This window comes from Capricornis sumatraensis, chromosome 7, assembly GCF_032405125.1.
Source record: "Capricornis sumatraensis isolate serow.1 chromosome 7, serow.2, whole genome shotgun sequence".
Lineage (NCBI taxonomy): Eukaryota > Metazoa > Chordata > Mammalia > Artiodactyla > Bovidae > Capricornis > Capricornis sumatraensis.
In genome coordinates, this window is record NC_091075.1 from 102052040 (window position 1) to 102076275 (window position 24236).

The window sequence follows — 24236 nt, forward strand, 5'->3', positions numbered from 1 at the left end:
CTGTTTAAAAAAAAAGGCTAGGTTGTCTACTTTGGGATTCACTACATTATACTAATCATGCCACAAGATGCTGGACAAGGTGCCAACTGAGGTCGGCATCCCTGGCTTCTCGATCACTGGGCTACTGCCCGGTGGGGACTGCACCACTGGGAGTGACAGTGGCACCTCGCATGCAGCAAAGTCCTTAATAATGAGCTGAAGATGCCATTTTTACACAGGTGGGAATTTTCTGTTCCAGTGATGTAAATCGACCACGTGATGTTAAGCACCTTAAGAATTAAGTAGCTGCGTAGGCTGAACTAGAAGAGACAGAGGAAAGTCTTAAGCCATGCCCTGTACACAGTGTGGCCACAAAAGTATATATTTTCTCAAATTAGATGAGAGTTACTACATATTTTTAACAAAACTACAGGAAGGCAATAACTAAGTCAAAATTAAGAGACCAAGAGAAGAGGACTAATGTATTACAAATCAGCCCACGTACTCATTCTGCATGTTGATCTACCTAAAACTTTCACCTTTTACTAACTTCTGATGGACAGGTCTAAACAACAGAATTGCTGATAAGCATGGTTCCTCCTGATATATCTATACTGCATGTAGGAAGTGATCTGGTAAAAAGACTTGATATGTGAAAGGTGATTAGGTAACAAACAAAATAAGTATTTCACACCAAGTTCAGAGTCCTGGAAAAATTAACTTGCTCTGATGCACAAGAAATAGACCCGATCTTCAAAAGAAGAACAGAGGGTTCACTCTATCTGCCTTTTTTTGGACAAAAATTACGTGCATGTATATCTTAACAAAATTACTTTCGATGATAACTTCCTATAAAAGGATACGTGAGGTATTGAAAGCAGCTGAACTCACAGAGGCAGAAAGTCAAATGGTGTTGCCAAAGGCTGGGATGAGGAAGTGAAGTTGCTGATAAATGTGTATGAAGTTACAGCTACTTACTGAAGATGAAAAAGTTCTTGGGACCTGCTGTACAACACTATATTTACAATTAACTGTATTGTACATGTAAAATTTTTTGAAGAGGGCACATCTCGTGTTATGTGTTTTTACCAATAAAAATCAACTGATCAATCAATCAGAGAACCAGAACAGGATATGCAAGAAGAAAATTATTCAGGATGCACCTAGCACCTCAAAATCTAGAATTTCTTTCCTAGGAAAAGATCAAAAAAATCTCCAGGAAAGTACTTTGGATAACAATATTGATCAAACTTCCAATGTTCAAGGCTGAAAATGAAAGAAAAGAAGAAAGATTCCAATAGCAAGAGTTCTTACTTCAAGGCTAACTTAGGAGATACTCCAAAACTATGCTTTTCTCTCGTTAGCTGGCTTTTCTAACACTCCTCCAATTTTCAAAGCATGACGGGGAGGGAGGGAGAGCAGAGAAATCCTATGGCAAAGTTAGTAAAAAATTTATTGAGCACCTAGATCATGGCATCTGGTCCCATCACTTCATGGCAAATAGATGGGGAAACAATGGAAACAGCAACAGACTTTATTTTCTTGGGCTCCAAAATCACTGCAGATGGTGACTGCAACCATGAAATTAAAAGATGCTTGCTCCTTGGAAGAAAAACTATGACCAACCTAGACAGCATATTAAAAAGCTGAGATATTACTTTGCCAACAAAGGTCCATCTAGTCAAAGCTATGGTTTTTCCAGTTGTCCCGTATGGATGTGAAAGTTGGACCACAAAGAAGGCTGCGCACTGAAGAACTGATGCTTTTGAACTGTGGTGTTGGTGAAGACTCTTGAAAGTCCCTTGGACTGCAAGGAGATCAAACCAGTCAATCCTAAAGGAAATCAATCCTGAAAAGTCATTGCAGGGACTGAAGCTGCAGCTCCAATACTCTGGCAACCTGATGCAAAGAGTCGAATCACTGGAAAAGACCCTGATGCTGGGAAAGATTGAATGCAGGAGGAGAAGGGAACGACAGAGGACAAGTTGGCTGGATGGCATCACTGACTCTATGAACATGAGTTTGAGCAGGCTCCGGGAGATGATGATGGACAGGTAAGCCTGGTGTGCTGCAGTCCATAGTGTGGCACAGTCGGACACGACTGACTGGCTGAACAAGTCTATGACGTGCATTCTTTTTAGGTGATAAAGGTGTGAACACAACAGACAATAAAGTTAAATAGCTAAATAAACATGATGATGGAAGCTCTAAAGGAAGCATTTAAGATGACTGAGTAAGTACTAACTGGTATGGAGACAGAGGACAAAGGATCAATCGAGAAAGGGTAATTTGAAAAGGTTTCTCTTCTGCAGGTAAAACTTACAAAGCTGCACTGAATCTCACTGATTCTGAATTAATTTCAAAATTAATTTTCAAAGTTAATTTTTGAAATTAATTTGAAATTAATTTCAAGAGTTTAAAACTAAAAATGACAAGGAATTACACAGTATGAAAAAAATATACCATAAAATACCTGCAAACAAGATGTCGCCAGTGGAGGATGTGGACAAAGGAAGGGAGAAAGGGGCTCTATGTACTATTTTGCAACTTTTGGTGAGTCCCAAAGTATTTCAAAATAGAGTTCAAAAAGAAAAAAAGGTTGTGTAATGACTACTGTAATTAACAATGAGACATGTTCTCGTCCATTTAAGATATTTTTCATTATTTCTAAAAAATAGCCCTACAGATATAAAATTGTAAAGAGATTTAGGAATAACAAATCTCCAATGCAGAAAAATGTTTTTCCACAGACATGCAGATTAAGTATTCATAAAGACAGCAACAGACAAGAGTATAAATAAGGTTTGGAGTTTTTTTTTTTTTTCTAATCTAGAAACATCACACCAGAAAGAAATGGCAATGACTGGAGTCAACACGTGACTAAGAAATTTCCCTTCACACTACCTAATTAAAATAGCCAAAAAGGCATACGAAACACAAACCTTATATTTTAGACAGACTTTTCACTTCCATAGGAGCAACTGAAATCGATACAGATAAAAAAAAAAGTATGCAACTCCATTTTGGGTGGAAGAAGCGAACAGACAGAAAGGTTACCTTAAACTATTTTAATCATCTCACTAGACTTGCTTCAAGGAGTACAGATATAATTAAAACTGCCTCACCTTAAAAGCTATGCATCAATTCATGTAACATACTGCTTCTGATTAATAAGAGATTTTGGTTCTCAATCTAAAAGTACTTTAATGGCTATTGCTCCAAAGACTCCACTCCTGTTAAGATGAAAGGTTGAGCACACGCACTGATCTCTTTTCCATCCTGAAACCTTGCTGCTATAAGCTGAATTGTGTCTCCTCAGAATTCTTATTTGAAGCCTTAACCCCCTAATGTGATGGAATTTGGAGATGGAGCATTTGGGAGGTAACTGGTTCAGTCTTTGGGAGGGTGGGGCCCTCACGATGGGATTAATGCCCTTATAAGAAGAGACATCAGAGAACTCTCTCTCTTCTGTTGGTGAGGCCACGTGGGGAAAGAAGCCATATGCAAGCCAGCAAAAGAGATCTCATCAGAAACCAATTATGCTAGCACCATGATCCCAAACTGTCAGCCTCTAGAACTGTGAAGAAAAATTCCTGTTGTAAAGCAATAGCAAGGAAAATACAAAAGCAATTTACTACAACAGAACTTTCCAGAGGCTAAAGAACTGGTGGCACTGAGCACCTTGAGAAGCAAAAGTGCATGGGGGACAGAAGGATTGGTGAAGTAATAGTATGCGTAAGAGCAGCCAGAGCCCAGATCCTCGCTGTGTGGGTACTGGACTGGAGACTTAGTCACTACAAGGAAAAACAGAGGGTGTCTGGACTGGGGTGCAGCAAGCACAGTTGTGGGTGCATCACAGATACAGTAGAAAGCTCATGTACTAAAAGCTGAGGGTCCTCAGACCTTTCTCCTACTTAGCTTCTCAAGTGTTCAGAGTCAGACATATACTGTCTAAGTAAAGACTGGACATACTTTCCCAGGGACTGTCTAGCTCAAGGGAAAGATGGTCTAGAGAATGGCTTAGCAAGATGACCCTGGGTTGAGGCCGCAGCTGCAGGCTCCACCCACAAGCTACCTGGCAGCTTTCCAAGGTTCCATTCTAATACAGCAGCCGAGGGCCAAGGGTGAGACATGTGAGGACATTCTTTAAAAGACCGAGACAAAAATAGCTAAACAACAACAAAAAAGAAACAGACTAGTGAGGAAGAAAAAAAAACCTTAAAAAAATAAACAACAACAAAAAAACCTCTCAGAGAGCTAAGAGAAAAACAGCACAATAAAGGTGGGGGAAGGGGGAACCTCTCAGAAATTAAAAGTATCACGTCACAAAAAACCAAATTCATAGAAGGAATAGATGGCAAAATGGAAAAGCTCTTTTAGCAAACAGAGTTAAAAAAGAGACAGAAAACAAGTGAGGAAAGATAAGAAAATGAAGAGACTTAGGGGTTCATCTGACAAGAAAGAAAAAAGAGAAGGGAGGATATTATTATGTAATGATTCATGAAACTTTCTCAAAATTAAAGGATATGTATTCCCAGGTCCAGTGTACTCAGCATAATGTACAAAAATAAGTCCACTCCAAGGCATGTTATCATGAAATTTTAGAACAGCAGGGTCAATGATAGGATTTTAAATATTTCTATAAAAAACAGAATCAAAACAAAAACAAAATAAAGGCCATAGAGAAAGAACTGAGAATCTAGATAGCTTCAGATTTCTCAACAGGACAGGAATCTAGAATATTATGGAGAAATGATTTTTAAATTCTGAGATAAAATGATTTTGAATCCAGAACCTGACGTATCCACTGAAAGGGGGATAAATGTCATGCGAGCCATGAGGTTTTTCCAAAATGACCTTGAGGCATCACCCTGGGCTGCCTGGAGCTAAGACCTACCACTGCCCATGCTCCCAGAGGTGCTGCACCCAAGCTCAACATCCTAGGACCCTCGCAGCTTCTATTCTCTGCAGGAGGGCTTGTAATCTCCTCTGGGCCCCCAAACATCTTGGAACTAAACAGCTAGCATTCTCACACAACTCCTACAAACATCGAATAAGGAAGGACTCACATCCAGAACTCAAAGTTTAGATCACAGTTTGCATCTTCACCGTTAAGACTGCATTTATGCTCTGGGCAGGTGGAATATCCCACGCACACTTCTCTGTGAGGTGATGAGGGTGATGGACCTGTGACTTCTTTTGTCCTGTTGAAGCCTGGTTCTATGAGTTTCCCCCTTTCTGCAACAAAGCCATCCTATGTGATGTGATAAGGTCTGTTCGAAGCCCTGGTACCTGAAAGCTTGTCACCCTAAATTTATCGCCTTCCTTGGATAAGAGGAAGGAATTCATCTTACACAGCAAGAGTCAAACAAAGTTTCACTCACAGATTTCTAAAAACAAACAAAAAAACCCAAAATCAAAAATGATAACTGTAATGCATCTTTTCTCAGGAAGCTGCTGGAAAAGATATGTTACCAAAAATGAGGAAGTTAATTTGAGAAAAAAAGACAGATTCGGGAAACCAAATCTCTATCTCAAAGAAGTGGAAAGACATCCCAGGATGATGTGAGTTAAGATGTAAAAATGACAGCCATCCAGCTGGCCAAAAGAGCAACTACCACAGATCAAAGCAGGCAGAAGGTTCTGGAAGAGCTATTTACAAGAAGATGAAATTGACAAAACATTAGACACCTCAGTCATATTAAGGGGAAATTCAGAAAAACACAGGAGTAGGGGAGGAAGAATGTATTAATGAAAATGTAGAAAGCCTAGTTTGTTTTTTTTTAAAAAAGGGCAATTATAAACTAGTGATAGAGGTGGAGAAATTTTCAAGAAAGGCAGTATAATCAGAGAATACCATATGGCTCAACTTTGCATAGTGTTTTCAGACACAATATTATAATGAATACCGAGCTAATCAAATTGTGATAGACTGATATGAGGATACAGAAGTGTGCATCTGTGCGGTACTGGTGGTGAGCTTAAAAGTCCCACTGCTCTTGTGGGAAGTCAGAAGATAGAATCTAAATATGAAAAATCAAGGGCACCCATTGTAAGCACGTTACAGACAGAAGTAAATATCAAAAGCAGTTAAGAGATGTAAAAAGTCACTGCATCTTAAGAGTGAAAAATGAGGATGAACCAGGATGGTGGAAGGGAGATACTTTTTTTAATAAATCTATAAACTATTTGACCCTTAAAACCATGCATCTGTATACTTTTCAAACTAAAAATAGAAACCAAATTTTAAAATAGTATTATATAGCAAAGACAGTACTGTTATTATTGGAAAAATAGTAATTCGATGGATGGAAAAGGTAAGTGATGTTCCAAACAGATAGTAGAAGCAAAACTTAAATTACTGATTTCTTGGTCTAATGCTTCAGTAGGAAAGCAATCACTCAAACAATTGCTACAAAACCAAAACAACGAGGTAAAAATTAAGGTAAAATCCTTCAAGCAAATTGCTGCTTTACAAAATGACTAATAGTAATCACAACCAAAACAGCATATTTTAATTCTGATTAAAAGGAATAATACTTTATGAAATTTAAAATTACCTAATTATGAGCAAGAACAGTTATTCTGGCAGCGATTACAAAAGGCCTACTGTGTAAAGGCCTGTGGTAAAGACTGCAGGCTACGGTCTACTGGAAAGAAGAAAGATGGTCTACTAGAAAGATACATACATAAACATCACTTGGGAAGCTAAATAGATAAGAAGAGAGAATTGTTTCTTTGATTAAGGGAATCAAGAAACATTCTGTCTAGGAAGTGTGACTTAATCCAAGCTGAGATTTAGATGTACTAAGATAGGTGGATGGGGGAGATGCTTCTTCCTTGGTGATGCATCACAGGGATAGAAAAAAAGAGCACACACAGGACTACAAGCAACTCAGTTTGGTTGAAATATACGGAAATATAACAGAAAAAGATAACAAGAAATAAAAAAGGGTAGGCAAGGCAAGTGCACATGTGCACACCGTGTGTGTATTTCCAGAGTGTGTGTGTGTGTGTGTGTGTGTATTTCCAGAGTATATGTGTGTGTGTGTGTATCTACAGACCCTGAGTGTGTGCTGAATGTCATGCTAGGAATTTGGATCTTGTTCAGAAGGAAACAGAGTGTGTTAAAAGGGTGAGGGCTGAGGTGGTAGTGGTCCATGGGAAGCAGACCCACTCCACTTAAGAGTAGCAGGTGCTAATACCAACAGAAGCCTGTGAATGTAAGAAAGGGAACGGGAAACGGTATTAATACCTCTGAGCTTAGCATTGGGTCAGTTTTCTGCTTGGTTTTAATAGCACTTTTACCAAACTGTCCCTTCAAATAAATCCGTTTTTGGTGGTTTCTGTGACAAATACCTGTAGATTTGTTTGATGCTCTCCTTCGAATTTCTGTCACCATCAGTCGTGAGACTTGTGTTGTGAACTGCAGCAGATCAGAAAATTTTTCTGTCATTGTATTTGGCGGAGCATTTCCAAAAACCTGTGGATGACAAAGACATTTTTAACACAGCCCTGTCAACTTTTTTCTTCTATTTTTAAAAGTGCTTTTAAAAGTGTGGTGTGACTTGAAAAATCAAGTTTAAAAAAAGTATATGCTTGCACAGTTATTTCGGATCTGAGTAAGGTTAAAAAATACAACCCTTTCAATAAATCACACCTAGCCACATTTCCTTATGCATGTAAAATAATTTGTGGAATGAATGAGTAAATAAATAAATCTAAAAGCCAAAAATCACTTATCTATCAAATTTGAATTAATCTTACTAATAAACTTAAGAAAATATAATTTCTCCAAAGAAATCTAGATTAAGAAATTAGAGAAAAGTGGTAAATTCCTTTGATGGCAAAAAAAGAGACATATCAGAGGGTAAAAAGCAGGGACTTATCTAGTGCTAAGTCCTAGGCTAAAATAAAGAATTCACTAAACTTGTATATCAGACTTTCTAAATTCTAACCTCAATAATTCCCAAAACAGGACAGCCAAAAGATTCGAATAAAGAATATGAATGAGGTCATTAAATATACTTAAAAAAAAAAAACTACAATAAATGTACTTAAGAATAAACCAGGGCTTCCCCGGTGGCTGAGTGGATTAGAATCTGCCTGCCAATGCAGGAGACACGGGTTCAATCCCTGATCTGGGACAATCCCACATGCCTCTGAGCAAGTAAGCACACCACAACTACTGAGCCTGTGCTCTGGAGCCTGGGAGTCAGAACTACTGAAGTCTAAGGCCCTTGAGCACATGTTCCACAACGAAAGAAGACACTGCAATGAGAAGCCAACACACCCAACAATGAACAGCCCCTCTCGCCACAACTAGAGAAAAGCTCACGCAGAACAGAGACTCAGCACAGCCAAAAATAAATAAAATTATTAAAAAAAAAAATCACTCTTAAACTGGTAAGGTTCAGCAAAGACAATAAGAAAACAAAACCTGAACAGACTGTAATACGTAAAGAAAGAGTACTATAATAGCTATATAACTGGATGCGTCTGGAATATTATTTTTAAAAAATATCTTTGTAGTTAAAAGGGAATTCTGTGTCTCCTAACACTATAATGATAGCTCTCTATTAAAAACTTAAACAATATTTTGTATTCTTATTTTCTCTTCAAATGTCACTAAAACGGAGGAAATATATCTCACTCAGCATTGTATTCCTTGCTAAGCCAGCACCCTGCCTTTTAAAGGGATGTTCCCTAAATATGGTTGTTTACATGCTGCCTGCCTGTACAACCAAATTCTAGAAACTCTTTAGGTAGCATGGAAGGACACAAATTATAAACAAAAGCTTCCCAGATGGCTCAGTGGTAAAGAATCCGCCTGTCAGTGCAGGAGACACAGGAGATGTGGCTTCAATCCCTGGGTCTGGAAGATCCCCTGGCGGAGAAAACGGCAACCCACTCCAATATTCTTGCCTGGGAAATCCCATGGACAAAGGAGTCTAGTGGGCTACAGTCCATGCTGTCCCAAAGAGTTGGACACGTCTTACTGACTGAGCACAATAAACAAAAAGTAAGGGAAAAAAAATGCAAATTTTTTAAAAAATCAAGGTTAGGCACATGGACTGGAAAAAGACCTCTATGTTTGCCACATTTTAGTCATGAAGTTGGGATCAAATACACAGGAAAAAAAACCTAGTGAATTATATGGTCCACAAGGTCCTTGGGTAAGAAAAACACATACTTAAGAAAGTACTTCTACTTTTCATACTACAAAAATTTCCTTCCAAGGATCCTAAGAATATAACTTATAATATCCTTGTAATAGAAATGTTTCTTACATTATTACAATAAATATCATGTTTCTTACAATCACACTCAAATAGAGCAGGAAGTACCTAACAAACAATAATAAATCAATTCTACAGGGTGTACTTTTATGCAGGTAGTCTGTTTGTTAACTTGACACAAAATTTTAAATTATTTCAAAGAATAAATAAACTATTCTCTTCAGGATCTCCTTAATAAATTGTTTTTCTGCTGGAATTCTGATAGTATGTGCTTATAGTAACTCTCTGATGCCTGTTAAATAAGACCCATGTTCTTTAAAAAATTGGAGATAGATTAGAAATTGAGAAGCCTAACAACACAAGCTTGAATAGCCATCCTACCTGTACCCAGAGATGAATATGTAACTGCCTACTAAAGATGTTTATAAAATAACCATATATTTTGCTCAGGCAATGCTTAAGCAAACTTAAGTTTTTGTCAAACTGATTTGAAGTAGATAACTATTCAAACTATTCAAAATAAATTGATGTATATTTTGCTGTTAAGAATTAATAAGCACTATTTTATTCCTAAGAGTAATTAATGCAACTTCATAAAATAGTTCATTTCTGGGACAGTATAAGCAAATGATATTCAAGCAGTTTTCATGCTAAGTGAATAATATACTGTTAAAAAACATAACTAACTTTTCATACAAATCCTGCTATTTACTGCTGTTATTTCCACAAGGAAATTTTTTCTTTCAAAAGCTATCTTGCTTGAACTGACCAAACCAAAGTCAATATTATGCAGAAAGGACCATGTCATATTTCCTCATCTGAAAAGAAAAATGGTTGCTTCTTTGACATAAACTATCTTTAGTCCAGTGATCCTACACTACCGATTAATTCACTCTTTCATTTGTTCACTCATAAATATTTACTGGTCTCCTATATACGACAGGCAATACTCAGAGCCACTAATGAAAGGGTAAACAAAGACTTGTGGATATAAAGATGAACAAGGCAAGTGCTCATGGAACCTACACATTAGTACAGGAGATGAATGGTAAGTTACTCACAATTGAAAATTATGTTGGATAGTGACGTGTTATAAAGGAAGTAAACAGGGGGCGCTTGAAAGGGAATGCCTGGAGGGAGACAAGGTTGTTATAAAAGCTCTCTGAGACACAGATGCAGAGAACAAACAAATGTATAAATACCAAGTGGGGAAATACAGTGGGATGACTTGGGAGACTGAGATTGACATATATATATTCAGCTCAGTTCAGCCGCTCAGTCGTGTCCGACAGTATGTGACCCCATGGACCTCAACATGCCAGGCCTCCCTGTCCATCACCAACTCCCGGAGTTCACTCAAACTCATGTCCATTGAGTAGGTGATGTCATCCAACCATCTCACCCTCTGTCGTCCCCTTCTCCTCCCACCTTCAATCTTTCCCACCATAAGGGTCTTTTCAAATGAGTCAGTTCTTCGCATCAGGTGGCCAAAGGATTGGAGTTTCAGCTTCAGCCTAAGTCCTTCCAATGAAAACCCAGGACTGGCCTCCTTTAGGATGGACTGGTTGCAGTCCAAGGGACTCTCAAGAGTCTTCACGAACACCACAGTTCCAAAGCCATCAATTCTTTGGCATTCAGTTTCCTTTATAGTCCAACTCTCACATCCATATGTGACCACTGGAAAAACCATAGGCTTGACTAGATGGACCTTTGTTGGCAAGTAATGTCTCTGCTTTTTAACATGCTGTCTAGGTTGGTCATAGCTTTACTTCCTAGGACTAAGCATCTTTCAATTTCATGGCTGCAATCACTATCTGCAGTGATTTTGGAGCCCAAAAAATAAAGTCTGACACTGTTTCCCCATCTATTTCCCATGAAGTGATGGGACCAGATGCCATGATCTTCGTTTTCTGAATGTTGAGCTTTATTTTTCGTTAATACTGAAAGTGTCAGGTAGTAAAGAGATTTTTTTGGTGACTGACTTTAACAATCAAATCTTAAAATACTGGGTACATATTCACCACCTTCCACAAATAGTGGGAAACAGACAATGCTTCAATCATGCACCTGTGTGCCACAGAGAGGGAAGCTCACAGCTGAAATTATCTTTATGCCCTCGAGGTCTCTGGTCAAAATTTTCCTGTTCTTAGTTCCCTCATCTATCAAAGCGGAGAGCTGAGAGACAGAACTGGTCGGCAGTACATCCACCTCAGAGGGATGGTCTATAGAACAGACATTCATACCCAGGTGAAAACAACAATACAAGGAACAAAACTTCTGGCAAATTAAAAAAAAATAACAATAATTATCATAAAATGAGCCTTTACAGTGTGCACAGCACTATTCAAGTACTTGACAGATAATGACATTCAAATCTCATTAAATCCTGCACATTATTCCCCTTTTGCAGATAAGGAGGGGAGACAGCAGGAGGTGGAAGCAAGAGAATTCAAAACTAGACCTGTCTGATCCCAAGCTGTGCTCTTAGTCACTCAGAACTGTACTGTCTTAATTTAACTTCACAGGAACCCTAGCACTACAACTTTGCACAGTGTTCATCTTAAGAGGGAATTACCATGGCTTGACTTGTTTTTAGAAGGGTCATTTTTAACATCCATCTAAATAAACTTCAGAAAATTTCCTAGCTGCTTCTCAACTAAATATTTTTGGTATACTTGGGGAGAACAAATGAATGGTGTTTTCTAATGGAATGCAGAAAGCAGAGGCTCAGCATGTATTTGTTACTGAATGAAGCTATTCAATAAAGTTTTATTGTGCATGAGCGTGACTAGTCGTTTTCATCTCTTCAGGACCTCATGAATAGCCCATCAGGCTCTTCTGTCCATGGAATTCTCCAGGCAAGAATACAGGAATGGGTAGCCAATTCCCTTCTCCAGGAGATCACCCAGAAATAGAACCTGGGTCTCCAGCAATGCAGGCAGAAAAGGTTAGTTGTGAAGGATAAGAAACAGACACTGGATTCAACTTAGATGTTTCTTGAATATAATTCAGAAGCAAATTCAAAAACAAGGGGAGTTTCTAAAAGAAGATCCAGGGAAAAGATTATAATACACACAATGAAGTCTGATAACACATACCAAAGTAGTTAACAATGGTAGTTCATTTTTAGATGACTAAAAGGCTATTCATTTTTTAATAAGTTTAAACAAAATATTTTCTCTGTAAGCTTTTGTTCTTGGGACTAAAGGTTAATTATCTTTGAGAATGCTGATTAAATATTACCCAGCTATTCTCAGACTTCACCATAATCCTTCAGTTTGAGAGAATCTGTGAGAGGGAGGAGGCCAGCAGTGTCTTTGCCGGACTGTGATGATGACTACAGGAGGCAGCTGAAGAACCCAGCATGAGTCCTGGCCCAGGAAAAGGACTCAACACATGCCACTTCTCAACTGTGGGTCTCTTAAAGGCCAAAATCACACACTGAAATAACACTAGGGAACACACTTTGGAAACGATTCTGCAGATAAATGTCCGTGCCTAACTGTAATGTGGTTTATTTGCCATTTAGCATGAATCCAGCAAAGTCTCAAAAATCAACAACACAGTTCATTTTTGGCCATCATGGTAGGAAGTCTGGAGCCTTACTGAGCTATTCATTCATCCAAGCTGTTTCTTACTAGTGGAGGGTGTTCATGTACAAATGGCCAAACATTATTTAAATAAACATGGTTATCGATTTCTGAATTTAACAGATATAATATCTAAGGACAATTTTAGTTTGTAAATGATAAGCCATGAACTCAATAGAACATACAAATACAACTTATATGTATTTTTTAAATTGGTCACAATGGTACAAAAATAACTTTCTCTCTATTTATATTTGGTACAAAGACTCTGAAGAAAATTATGCCTATACACAAACATATAACTGAATTAGCTATACACCTGAAATGAAGAGCACTGTAAATCATCTATGAGTTCAGTTCAGTTCAGTCACTCAGTTGTGTCCTTCAATAAAAAAATAATTTATAAAAATGCTAAGTGGCATCTGGCTATGCAGGGTTACTACAGACCTTCAATTTGTAAAAAAATGCAATCAAGTGAAGTACAATAAAAAGAAGGAAAAAAAAAAGCTGAATGAACCTTTATGATATTTAAATCACTCACTGTATTACAGCTTTAAGGCAGGGCATATATATGTGCTTTTGACCTAATTTTTAAAAATATTTATTTTTAATTTATTTGACCAAAACAGGTCTTAGTTGTGGCACATGAGATACAGTTCCTTGGCCAGAAACCAAACCCGCATGCCCTACATTGGGAGTTCAGAGTCTTAGCCATTGCACCACCAGGGAAATCCCATACATATATATATGCTTTTAATTAACCAACTAAAAACTTCTGGCTTGAAAGAAGAGAGACTTTCTTTTTCTTGGCAGCGCAGAACCAAGAAAACTAAGACAAACAGTCTAAGCAAAAAAGAATAACCACTAAAGAATCTCAATCTTGAAAAAAAAAAAAAGGTCAAGTTATTTAGATTATTCTAGTCTAAGACTCACTTAATTGACTGTGGAAGCTTAACTGATGAAATGCATGGGACACACATCCACGATATGACTTACAAATTTATGTTAACAGCTAAGAATAACAATTGTGCTAACTACTCATAACATTATCATCACCTTGTCAATGTTCTTAAGTCTGAGAGAAGGAAATGACCTCAGACTCCTTGGTAGGCAATAGTAAGTACCTTGTGACAATGATACAAAACAAAAACAAAAGCATTCAAAATAAAGCCAACTTCCCAGAACTGGCTGTAATAAAAATTAATGACTGCTACCTCAACAGGGTTTTAAAACAATAGCTTTTCTGTAATCAGTTCTCTCATTTTCAAAATGGCTATCTAAAATTTAAACCTTTCCCACCTCTCCTTGTGTTCCTACTCTATCATCATCTCTTTCCATTACTCAGCCTTTTATCTCGGAGAGCAAAAAAATGATCACGCTCTGTTCCTGTTTCATCCCACCCAATTTCAAGAGTGATATGTGAGTTAGATCTCTTACTGTTCTCTGTCCCTCTACTCCTGACCTTCTGCTTTATCAACCCAGCAAAAGCTCAGCCCCAACAGAGCACACACAGCTATCTGTCTTCTCTGCTTCCACACACATGCTGCTTTTTAAGTGAACGAGAAAAATCACACGTCTGCACGGGTAAGATCCAGTACAAAGGTACTATCTCCAACCTTCACTGGGCCCTAAGTCTTCTGTTGTCCCTTTTCAACTATCTTTCTCAATTCCTTTTCATTAATATTCCAAACTATCACAATTTCCTAAAAGTCCCCTATCCAACCTACTGACTCCAAAGTGTTCACAGACATCTTCTATTGAAAACTATAGGAAACAGAGGTCATGGAGCAAAATCTTATTCAACTTTCCACCACCTTCACTACAAATCTGTGTTCATACCCAACAAAACTATAGGCTTTCCTACAGCACACAGTGTCTCTCTTGTTCAAAGCTCACGTGTACTTGCTCAGTCGCTAAGTCATGTCTGACTCTTTGTAGACTGTAGCCCACCAGGTTCCTCTGCCCATGGGATTTCCCAGGGAGAATACTGGAATGGGTTGCCATTTCCTCCTCCAGGGGATCTTCCCAACCCAGGGATCCAACCCGCATCTCCTGCATTGCAGGCGGATTCTTTATCACTGTCAAGACTCACTCACCCACCTGTAATTTGACTCTCTTCACTAAACTTCACTCTCTTAAACATTGGATTTCCCCCTATGCTTGTTTCTTCCCTTCTCTTTATGATCATGCCTGGATCTATCCCACTTTTAACAACACAGCAAAACACCAGAAATATACAAACACAAACTCCCTGTTGCAGGAGTCACCTCCATCGATCTCTTCCATCCTCATTTTCTTTCACATTTCCACAAGCTGAATCCATAGTCTCTTCTCATCTCCCATTCACTGCTCAACATACTCCTTTCTGATGCTGCCATTCTAGTAACTTTCCAACTGGCAAACCTCAAGCACATGTTTAGGTCTCCATTTGCTGGTCTCTCTATTGCACAGAGATGAATGTTTTCTCTCGCAACTATTATCTCTTGAGTTCCATAATCACCCTCTCTTGATTCTGTTTGTACTGCTACTGACCAGTTCCTGTGCTGTGTCCTTTATGGGTCCCCCTTCTTTCATTAAACAACCATATTCTCCATGGTTCATCCTCGCCTACTGCTCCTGGCGTAGGGGGCGGCATGAGTAGCGTTTGGTCCCCTTCTAGGGTTCCAACGAACACATCTCTGAAGTGGTCCCCAAAGTAAGTACCTAGCCACATCCCCTCATCTGAGCTTCTAACTGCCTACTGAATACCTCCACCTGGGAAGCTCACAGTGTGGACTCAAGGCCCCAAACTGAGTCTATCACTTACACCTCTGTTTCTCAGCTCCTAGGAAAACATCCACCCAGTTTCTCAAATTAGAAACATAAGAGATAGCCTCACTTTGGCCCTTTCTTCTTCCTTTATTCTATTGCTGAGAATACCTCATTGGCTCTGCACACCTCCAAGAAAAAGTATTAGCTCTTTCAGTTCAGTTCAGTCGCTCAGTCATGTCTGACTCTTTGCGACCCCATGAATCGCAGCACGCCAGGCCTCCTTGTCCATCACCAACTCCCGGAGTTCACTCAAACTCATGTCCATCGAGCCGGTGATGCCATCCAGCCACCTCATCCTCTGTCGTCCCCTTCTTCTCCTGCCCCCAATCCCTCCCGGCATCAGAGTCTTTTCCAATGAGTCAACTCTTTGCATGAGGCAGCTCTTAATATGCCATAAAACCTGTCATGATGTAGCTCCTGTCAATCTTGATAGTCATTTTTTTTACCCCTCCTTGACATAAAATCAACTTCTTAGACCACTTACAGATGCTCGCACACATCAGCATGTTTGTGGAATTTACTTTGATTCAGGCTTGAATTTCTTACTCTAACTACCTTCTTGGTTAATTTAGCCTAGTTAGTTCTGATCTGGCTAATGCCTACCTTATAAGGATTCAAGAATCACATCACATTCTCAAAAGACATTTCCCTGCCCTGACTGCCCCATAGACTTTCAGGTAACTCTCCTTTCAGGGGTGCCATAAGATTCTTCTTTGTTTCTAATACTATATTTCTTTGTTATTCCATTATCTGTTTATGTGTTCATCTCTTCTCCAGCAGAATTACATGTCATGTTTATCTTCCTCATGATACTTCTGATTCACAAAGCTGGACTTTATCTTATCTCAGAACTCCAGTGCAGAGTATGGTGTATAGCACAACTTCTATTTGTCTGACACATATTCACGGAATGACTCAGTAACGCACAGTAACAAAATACACGAAGAGACAATCAAACAAATTAACACAGAATGTGTAGAGTCTGTCCTTCCTCTCTGCTGTCAAATTAGCCTTTAGTTTGGTATGAATAACACATAAACTGAATGTATTTCAGCATATATTCAATATGAAATCATTTCAGCATAAATAGTTTATAATCTTTCCTTCATCTTGTAATGTCATAAAAACAATAACAGACACAAAAGTTCCCTAGGACAAACAATTGTTAAGTGCGTTAAGTATATTTTCTTACTTAATCCTCACACCAACCCCACAAGGTGGATATTCTTATTTACAGCTGAGAAACTGAAGGTGACAGCCCCTCCCAAGGCCAGGAGACATGAAAGTCTAAACCCCAGAGAGGAACAACCAAGAATACTGATAGCTACAAACTGGAGACTAAGTGAAAGTCTATCTACTGAGCATGAAACGTCAGTCTTGTTCTTCAATTTAGCTTTAAGGAAACACCAGCAGGTATATACTCTGGAAAGAAATCACATCAGTCACACCTGAAAGAAATCAACCTGGAATATTCATTGGAAGGACTGATGCTAAAGCTGAAGCTCCAATACTTTGGCCACTTGATGAGAAGAGCCCACCCTTCGGAAAAGACGCTGATGCTGGGAAATAGTGAAGGCAAAAGGAGAAGTGGGTGGCAAAGGATGAGACAGTTATAGCATCACTGACTCAATGCACATGAATTTGAGCAAACTCCAGGAGAGAGTAGAGGACAGAGGAAGCTAAAGTGCTGCAGTCCATGAAGTCACAAGAGAGTCGCACATGACTTAGGGACTGAATAACAGCAAAATAACGCTTCAGGCAGGAGACTGAAAACTACGCCTTCCTGGAATATCAACATATCCTAGGCTAACGGGTCTCCACATTTTATCCAGCCAGATCATCTTACCACTGGAAAAGTCTCACCATTGCACAAATACTTTTCAATCAGTGTTTCAACACCTCATTTTAAATATCAATGTATAAGACAATTATCATCAGACATCTGAAGATTACTCCAATATGAAAGAAAGTAATATAAACAAAGAAAAACAGTAATTTGGAGCAAATAACGAGGAAAGAGGCATGAGAAAATTTGAAAAAGCTTTAATATTTTCTGAAGGATAAGGAGATATTGCACAATTTCAAAAAACTGTTCAAAGAAATTAAAATATGATAGCACAAGGTTAATCCCAAAAAGTTAATACTTGATTGATAGAGTTGCAGAAAAGGGGAACATATAAAACAAAGGGAAGAATATTAAAGAAATATTTCAAAATATTTTCCCAGAAATAAAAAGTACAAGCTTGCAAATTCACGTGGAGCCTCCATAAAATTTCAAAATAATGAGAAAAATAATCTAGAAAATTTCACACAGAAAGACTAACAGACACAGAGAACAAACAATAAAGAGATCAGTGAGACTGTGAGGGGAGACAGTGAGTCATGGACACAGGAAAAAAGAAAGACAAGGGAGGGGAGAAATAGGGGGCAGGGGAGGCCAAGAGAGGAACAGAGAGAAACAGGAGAGAGACGTGGGAAGAGAGAGAGAGAGACAGGGAGAGACAGGCAGAGATGGGGAGAAAGAGACAGAGAGGGAAGTAGAGAAAGACATGAGGAGGACAAAGACAGATCACAGGAGAGTAAAAGAGAGACGGGGAAGAAAAAGAGACACGAAGAAAGGCAGAAACTGAGACAGTTACTTTACAAAGTCTGACGAAAACAAGAATGGAAAATAGTGGTGGTTTGTTATAAGGTTCATCTATGAATAATATTTACACCAGGGTCAACAGAGGATAAACACTGAATCTTCCTTAAATGAATGCTATACTTGTATGGGAAGAAAAAGGAGCAGGGTAGCATGGATGAGTGAAAGCATGTGTGCATGGTTTGGAGGGATGCAGAGGTAAAAAAAAAGCTAATTATTCTATTTCTCAACAAGAAGTCAATTAAAACTGAATAATCAAGAAATAGCTGTAACAGTATGCTATGCAAAAGCTGAAAGAGCTAAAGGTGGCAGCAACAACCAGCAGTGGAGAGGACTCCATAAGCCTGAGGAAGTATCTAACTTTTTACACTATGTTCATATACATTTTTGATAAAAACTTTTAAATTATTCTAAAAGTCCCCACTAAGACTGCTACATGTGATCAACTAGACAAAACACATTAAAACATTAGTTCTATTTGGACTAACTATCCTATCACAAGAACTCTTCTAGAAAATCCAAACAACAAAGTAAACTGTGTTGACTCTTCAAAGTATCTAAAGCACTGCGGCAACTGCACCATTTGATGCCATAAACCATCACTTCAAAAGATAACAGAAATAACATAAGTGGTCATTTACAACCTATCTCTCTCCCAAGGATCAACCATTAGAGGAACATTTTACAAAATGTTCAGAATCTTCCTTTGATCTATTAGAAATAAAAGGACTTCATTCTGACCAGATCTCACATCAAATCGCCTTATAGCAAACTGAAAGGAAAGAATGAATATCATCAAGCTTCTCAAAAATGAACTCATTCTATCATTTATTTCCCTACCTATGACTTATTGTCAATTCAAAGAACTGATGCCTTCAAATTGTGGTGCTGGAGGAGACTCTTGAGAGTCCCTTGGGCTGCAAGGAGATCAAACTAGTCAATCCTAAAGGAAATCAACCCTGAACATTCACTGGAAGGACTGGTGCTGAATCCAAAGTTCCAATACTTTGGCTACCTGATGAGAAGAGCCAACTCATTCGAAAAGACCTTGATGCTGGGAAAGATTGAAGGCAAGAAGAGAAGAGGGCAGCAGAGGATGAGATGGTTAGGTAGGATTACTGACTCAACAGACCTGACTTTGAGCAACCTCGAGAGATAGTGGCAAACAGGGGAGCCTGGCGTGCTGAAGTCTATAGGGTTGCAAAGAGGTGGACATGACTTAGCAACTCAACAACAACAACATGACTTATTGTAATCTCAAGATTCCTGCAGTACCACCCCATCCTAAAGCCAGGTGCCTGGCAGCCTGGACTCACCCTGTTAAACACTGGCAGCATCATGTACAGCTTCTCTTCTTGTTCCTTCTGGGTCATGTGCCGAGGAGGGTGGCACAGCTCTGTGAAGAGCCGGCGGAGGTGCATCAGTCCTAGGGCGTTGTCTTGCGGGCTGCATTCCTCCTGCCTCGGCCGCCCCATGATCCTCTTCACCATGTTCATCTTGGCTGGGTGGTGATAAACTCTTCTAAATCTGCAGGGAGATGTTCATACACAAATCGTCAAAATATCATCATCTTGACCAAGTTCAGCATGCGTGGCAGAGCTTCTTAAAAAGGAAAACAAAAAAATTCTGTCTAAAATATTTTTCCTACTTTTTAAACAGAAAAAATAGAGGCAGAGCTAATTTTGATAAATCTCTCTAAATGACAAATTACAAATTGTGCCACTCAAATGTTCTTTGTGAACTTGGCCCCAGTTTGGATAAACTATAAAGCATTAAATGTAAAAAATTAATTGTTGCTGGATGAGCAATAAACATTTCCAATTAAGGCAGTCATATTAAGTTCAACAAATAAAAGGATCATAAATTTTATAATTAATATGTGGCTTAATAGTTGAGTATTTGGAAAAAGATGAAAAGAACTTAAAATTCATCCACACCCTCCCAATTAACTGAAACAAACAAACAAATCCACAAAGCTTTCTATTTTTAATCATTTAACATTTTTGTAGATGAAGGATTACACTTGGGATACTCACTGAGGAGTTTACGTGGTAGTTTGAAATATGCAAATGAAATGAAATGATACCTCTAAATATATTATAAATCATAAGTGAAAACTGACATGTAACTTTAAACTGTTTCTTTAGACTATACCTTGAAACCCTTTGCCAGGTCAGGTTAATTCCTTTAACAGATTATGACAATCAATTAACAAAAGAGAATGTAATATTGCAAATTGATTATACTTCAATAAAAATATTTTTAATGAAATAGAATATACTGGAATACATGTAGAAAGAGCAATAATTATTTCATAGAATTTATTTTAGGTAAGGGTGCATTCATGTGTATTGAATCACAATATAAAATGTATCCCTGGCTAGAGCTGCAGTTAAGAAATAAATAAACCAACCACTGGGTTAGAACACACACCAAAATCAATAACACTAAGCTTTCAGAAAGCATCATCAGCCCTTTTCAACAACCATGAACTGTGCCAGCTATTAGCTAACCTCAGACACAAAAAACAAGATTATCTTACAAAAGGAATCAGGAGGGCTGGGAGGACATTATGGATATACCAAACTTGGGTAAAATGCAATTTGCTTTTTAATTTGTAGAAAAGCAGGAATAACTTGAAAATTTGCAATTTTGCCATATAAGCCAGTATGGCATTTCTTAAGAAAGGCAAAATCACTGCTTCATTTACCAAACATCTATTGACTTTTTTTAAACCATAAGAAGAACTAGTAAACATGTTTGTCCTTGAGAATTTTGAGTGGATTCCACATTTGGCTGTGGGCAAATGTTTATGCAGCCTAGCTGCACGACACCAGGAGGTCACCTGTGACTCATCACAGGTAAGGAGCAGGAAGACACTCTACTCAAGGCTGGTCTGTGCTAAGGGCCCTCTACTCAAGGAGCACTCAACACCACTAAGCTGTCCAGTCGTGGGGAAAGTGCTCAGACCACTGGCACAGGGCTGAGGAGGCCCTCTGAACTACAAAATGACAAGTGAAAGTCAGTCTGGTTCAAACTTGCTCGACACATTTCATTCTCAGAAAAATGTGTTAAGTTCTCCAAATGTAAATTATATTTCAACAAATACATTCCAGTAGCCCACTACGTAAATGTTAGGTAACATTTCAGATTATGCATAGATCTGTTCTGTTTCTTTAACCTGTAGCTGCAGTTTATAATCTAAAGTGTGTGGATAGGATTTAGGGGATTCATGATCCTTTAACACTTCAAAAAAACATTTTTAAGAGTCTCCAGCTTTCAAAGGCGTCTATGTCATTAAAAAGTCAAGCATCATTCCTTATTTATACAGCATTAAAGCACTTTCTGACCATTTCCTTTGGTCGTCATTCCAATTTAAGCAAGTGAACCAAGGAGGGGATTAATTCTGCTTGTGAATGAGACCCTCCCCCCCCACCCCGCCCCAAGACAAGAACAACTTGCTCAAAACGCACAATGAAAAAGAACTGAGTGAGAACCTAAGACTCTGACCTCCTGATCCAGCCCTTTCTGCTTACTGGTATTCATGTGCCTATTTCAAATTACAGAATTTTGGCAACTCTGACTCTAGAATATTTATTTTGCACCAAGAGGCAACTAGGGTGTAAAAGAAATCTTTTTGACTTTTCTGAAGATACATTAATAAGTATCACTAAACACACAAATAATCACACAAAGACAGAAACTAGCTAGATGTAATCAAGCTATTGTACCACTGTTATTTAATCTCTGTCAGAGTCAGTCAGCTAAAGGGATTTACTGGTTTTTCTTGACTACTCAGATAATCTCAGTTTGGGGGAAAAAAATCAGATTCCTCTTTTCTCCTAATTTACCAAGAAACACTTAAGCCTATCATATTAGATTGCTGACTCATAGCTTTGTCTGTACTTCAGTGTTTTTTAAGTTAAGGTATAATTCAGATACAGAACTATCTTGTTTAAAGTACTCTTCAGCAGTGAAAGAGAAGAGAAGAACGGGTACTTTTTGGTCAAATCTGTACCCACATGTCCATGTAAGTTAGTTAACTTGAGGTGAAAGATTCTTAATTCCCTTGAATCTTGGGTTTCTCTGACCTGTGAAATCTTTCCTCATAGGCTTTCTGAAATGCATACATAAAATAGCATCATTTCTATGAGGTGTCAAGCACACTATGTTCAACAATTTTTAAATTTCTTCCTTCAGCTTGATCATGAAACATTTAATTCCTTTTCATTTACATTTTAGTTATTTAAGGAAAACAACAAAAGGAAGGGAAACAATACAGGCCCTTATAGTACTATGTTTTATTAGAGATGTACAAAACTATAAATAAAAAATAAAGGAAAAATTTATTTCTTAAATGCTCAAAAAGAGGTTCATAAAGCAATAAAGATGAGACAGGCAAAATGTAGTACTATTAAGAACAAATCATAAAAATGATTATTTGGGGGTTAGTTATTAGGGATTTTCAAAATATTTACAAAGATTATTGTGCATAAGAACTAGTTTTCTAATGCAAACTTTATTTAGTTTCACAAGAGAAAAATGTGCTGCCAACAGAGGGTTATTTAAATAGCAATCAGATAATTACTGCATGAGCCCAGACAGTATTTTTTATTCTAATCTCTTGTGTTAATGCTTGAAAATCTTTTGGAATTGCTTGAAGAACTGTTTAAACTTTTAAACAGTTTATCATTTTTAAATTATGAAAGGGTAGAAAAAGTAAATAGCTTCAACTTGCAAAAATGTATTTGACAAGTTACTAATGGCCTTTGAGTAGCTCAGCTAAAAACTGAAAAGTGTTTTTTCTGAGTAAACTCCTTAATTTCACAAGAGAAGAAATAAACAGCTCACAGGACTTAGGGAAAATCTTAAAGTTTCATTCAGCTCAGTTCAGTCGTTCAGTCGTGTCCGATTCTTTGCAACTCCATGAATTGCAGCACGCCAGGCCTCCCTGTCCATCACCAACTCCCAGAGTCCACCCAAACTCAAGAATTATAATTCCACAGGTTTTTTCTTAAACTTTCTGGAGAAAAAAAAAAAATTGTGTTTTTGCACTGTGAAGGCAAAACTTCCTACACTTTTGAAAAAAGAAGACAAAATTCTGACAGGCTCCCAGCAAACTGTATATATAACCTGGTATTCTAAACCCATACATTGAAAAAGAACCATTAATACTGTCCTGAATTAGAATTTTAAAATTCTACCTACTGAAACACTGTTTTTGCCTCTCAAGAACAGCCATATCAGAGTTTAGGCCCAAGTATGAGACATGACAACATCAGCCATCTCATTTATATGGCAAAATACAATTACTTAAGACCAATACCCAACATGAGCTTCCCTGGTGGCTCAGTGGTAAAAGATCTGTCTGCAACGCAGGAGACAGGTTAGACCCTGAGTCAGGAAGAGCCCCTGCAAGGCACTCCAGTATTCTTGCCTGGGAAATCCCATGGATAGAGGAGTCTGGTGAGCAAAAGAGTAGATAACAGTACTCACAGTACAAGACGATTTATTGCATTATATATTTTATAATTGTTTGTAACAAAAAATCAGAAATAGCCTAGACCTTTAGTAGATGAACAGGCATCTTCTGGTATATCTATACTATGGCATAGTTTAGTTCCCAAAAGTTAGGAGGAAAAAAGAACTTAAATTTTGACAAAATCAGGGTTTCAACACCTAAAGGTAAGGAGTTTCGAAGTCATCACTCCTGTACTTACAGAAGGAACAGCTGAAGAAACCGGAAACCAAGGATTTTTCCCGAGAACCCTCAGAGAACTGGGACTACTACAGAGCAAACTAACCCTCAATCTCGGGAGACAAGTCAATCCGGAAAGTCGCAGGTGGAATATGCTTATCTGGAACAGAAATCCCTGGAGCCCTTGACTGTGAAGAACTGCTAGGGGTTAACAGTGGGCTATCGAGGGCCACAGTCTTCAGGCCCTCCCCATAACTCCTGACCCCTCCAGACTC

The 24236-nt window shown here is 38.3% G+C and overlaps 1 protein-coding gene across 1 annotated transcript in view; it reads right to left on the reverse strand.

Moving 5' to 3' along the window:
- Nucleotides 1-19759, reverse strand: part of WDFY3 (WD repeat and FYVE domain containing 3) — a 192177-nt gene extending 172418 nt beyond the window's left edge. The window contains exons 1-2 of the mRNA XM_068975585.1: nt 19580-19759; nt 7339-7462 (exon numbers count right to left, since the gene is read on the reverse strand). Of these exons, the coding sequence (XP_068831686.1) occupies nt 7339-7462; nt 19580-19759 (304 nt within the window). The remainder of the gene's footprint in view (nt 1-7338; nt 7463-19579) is intronic.
- Nucleotides 19760-24236: the final 4477 nt, after the last annotated feature.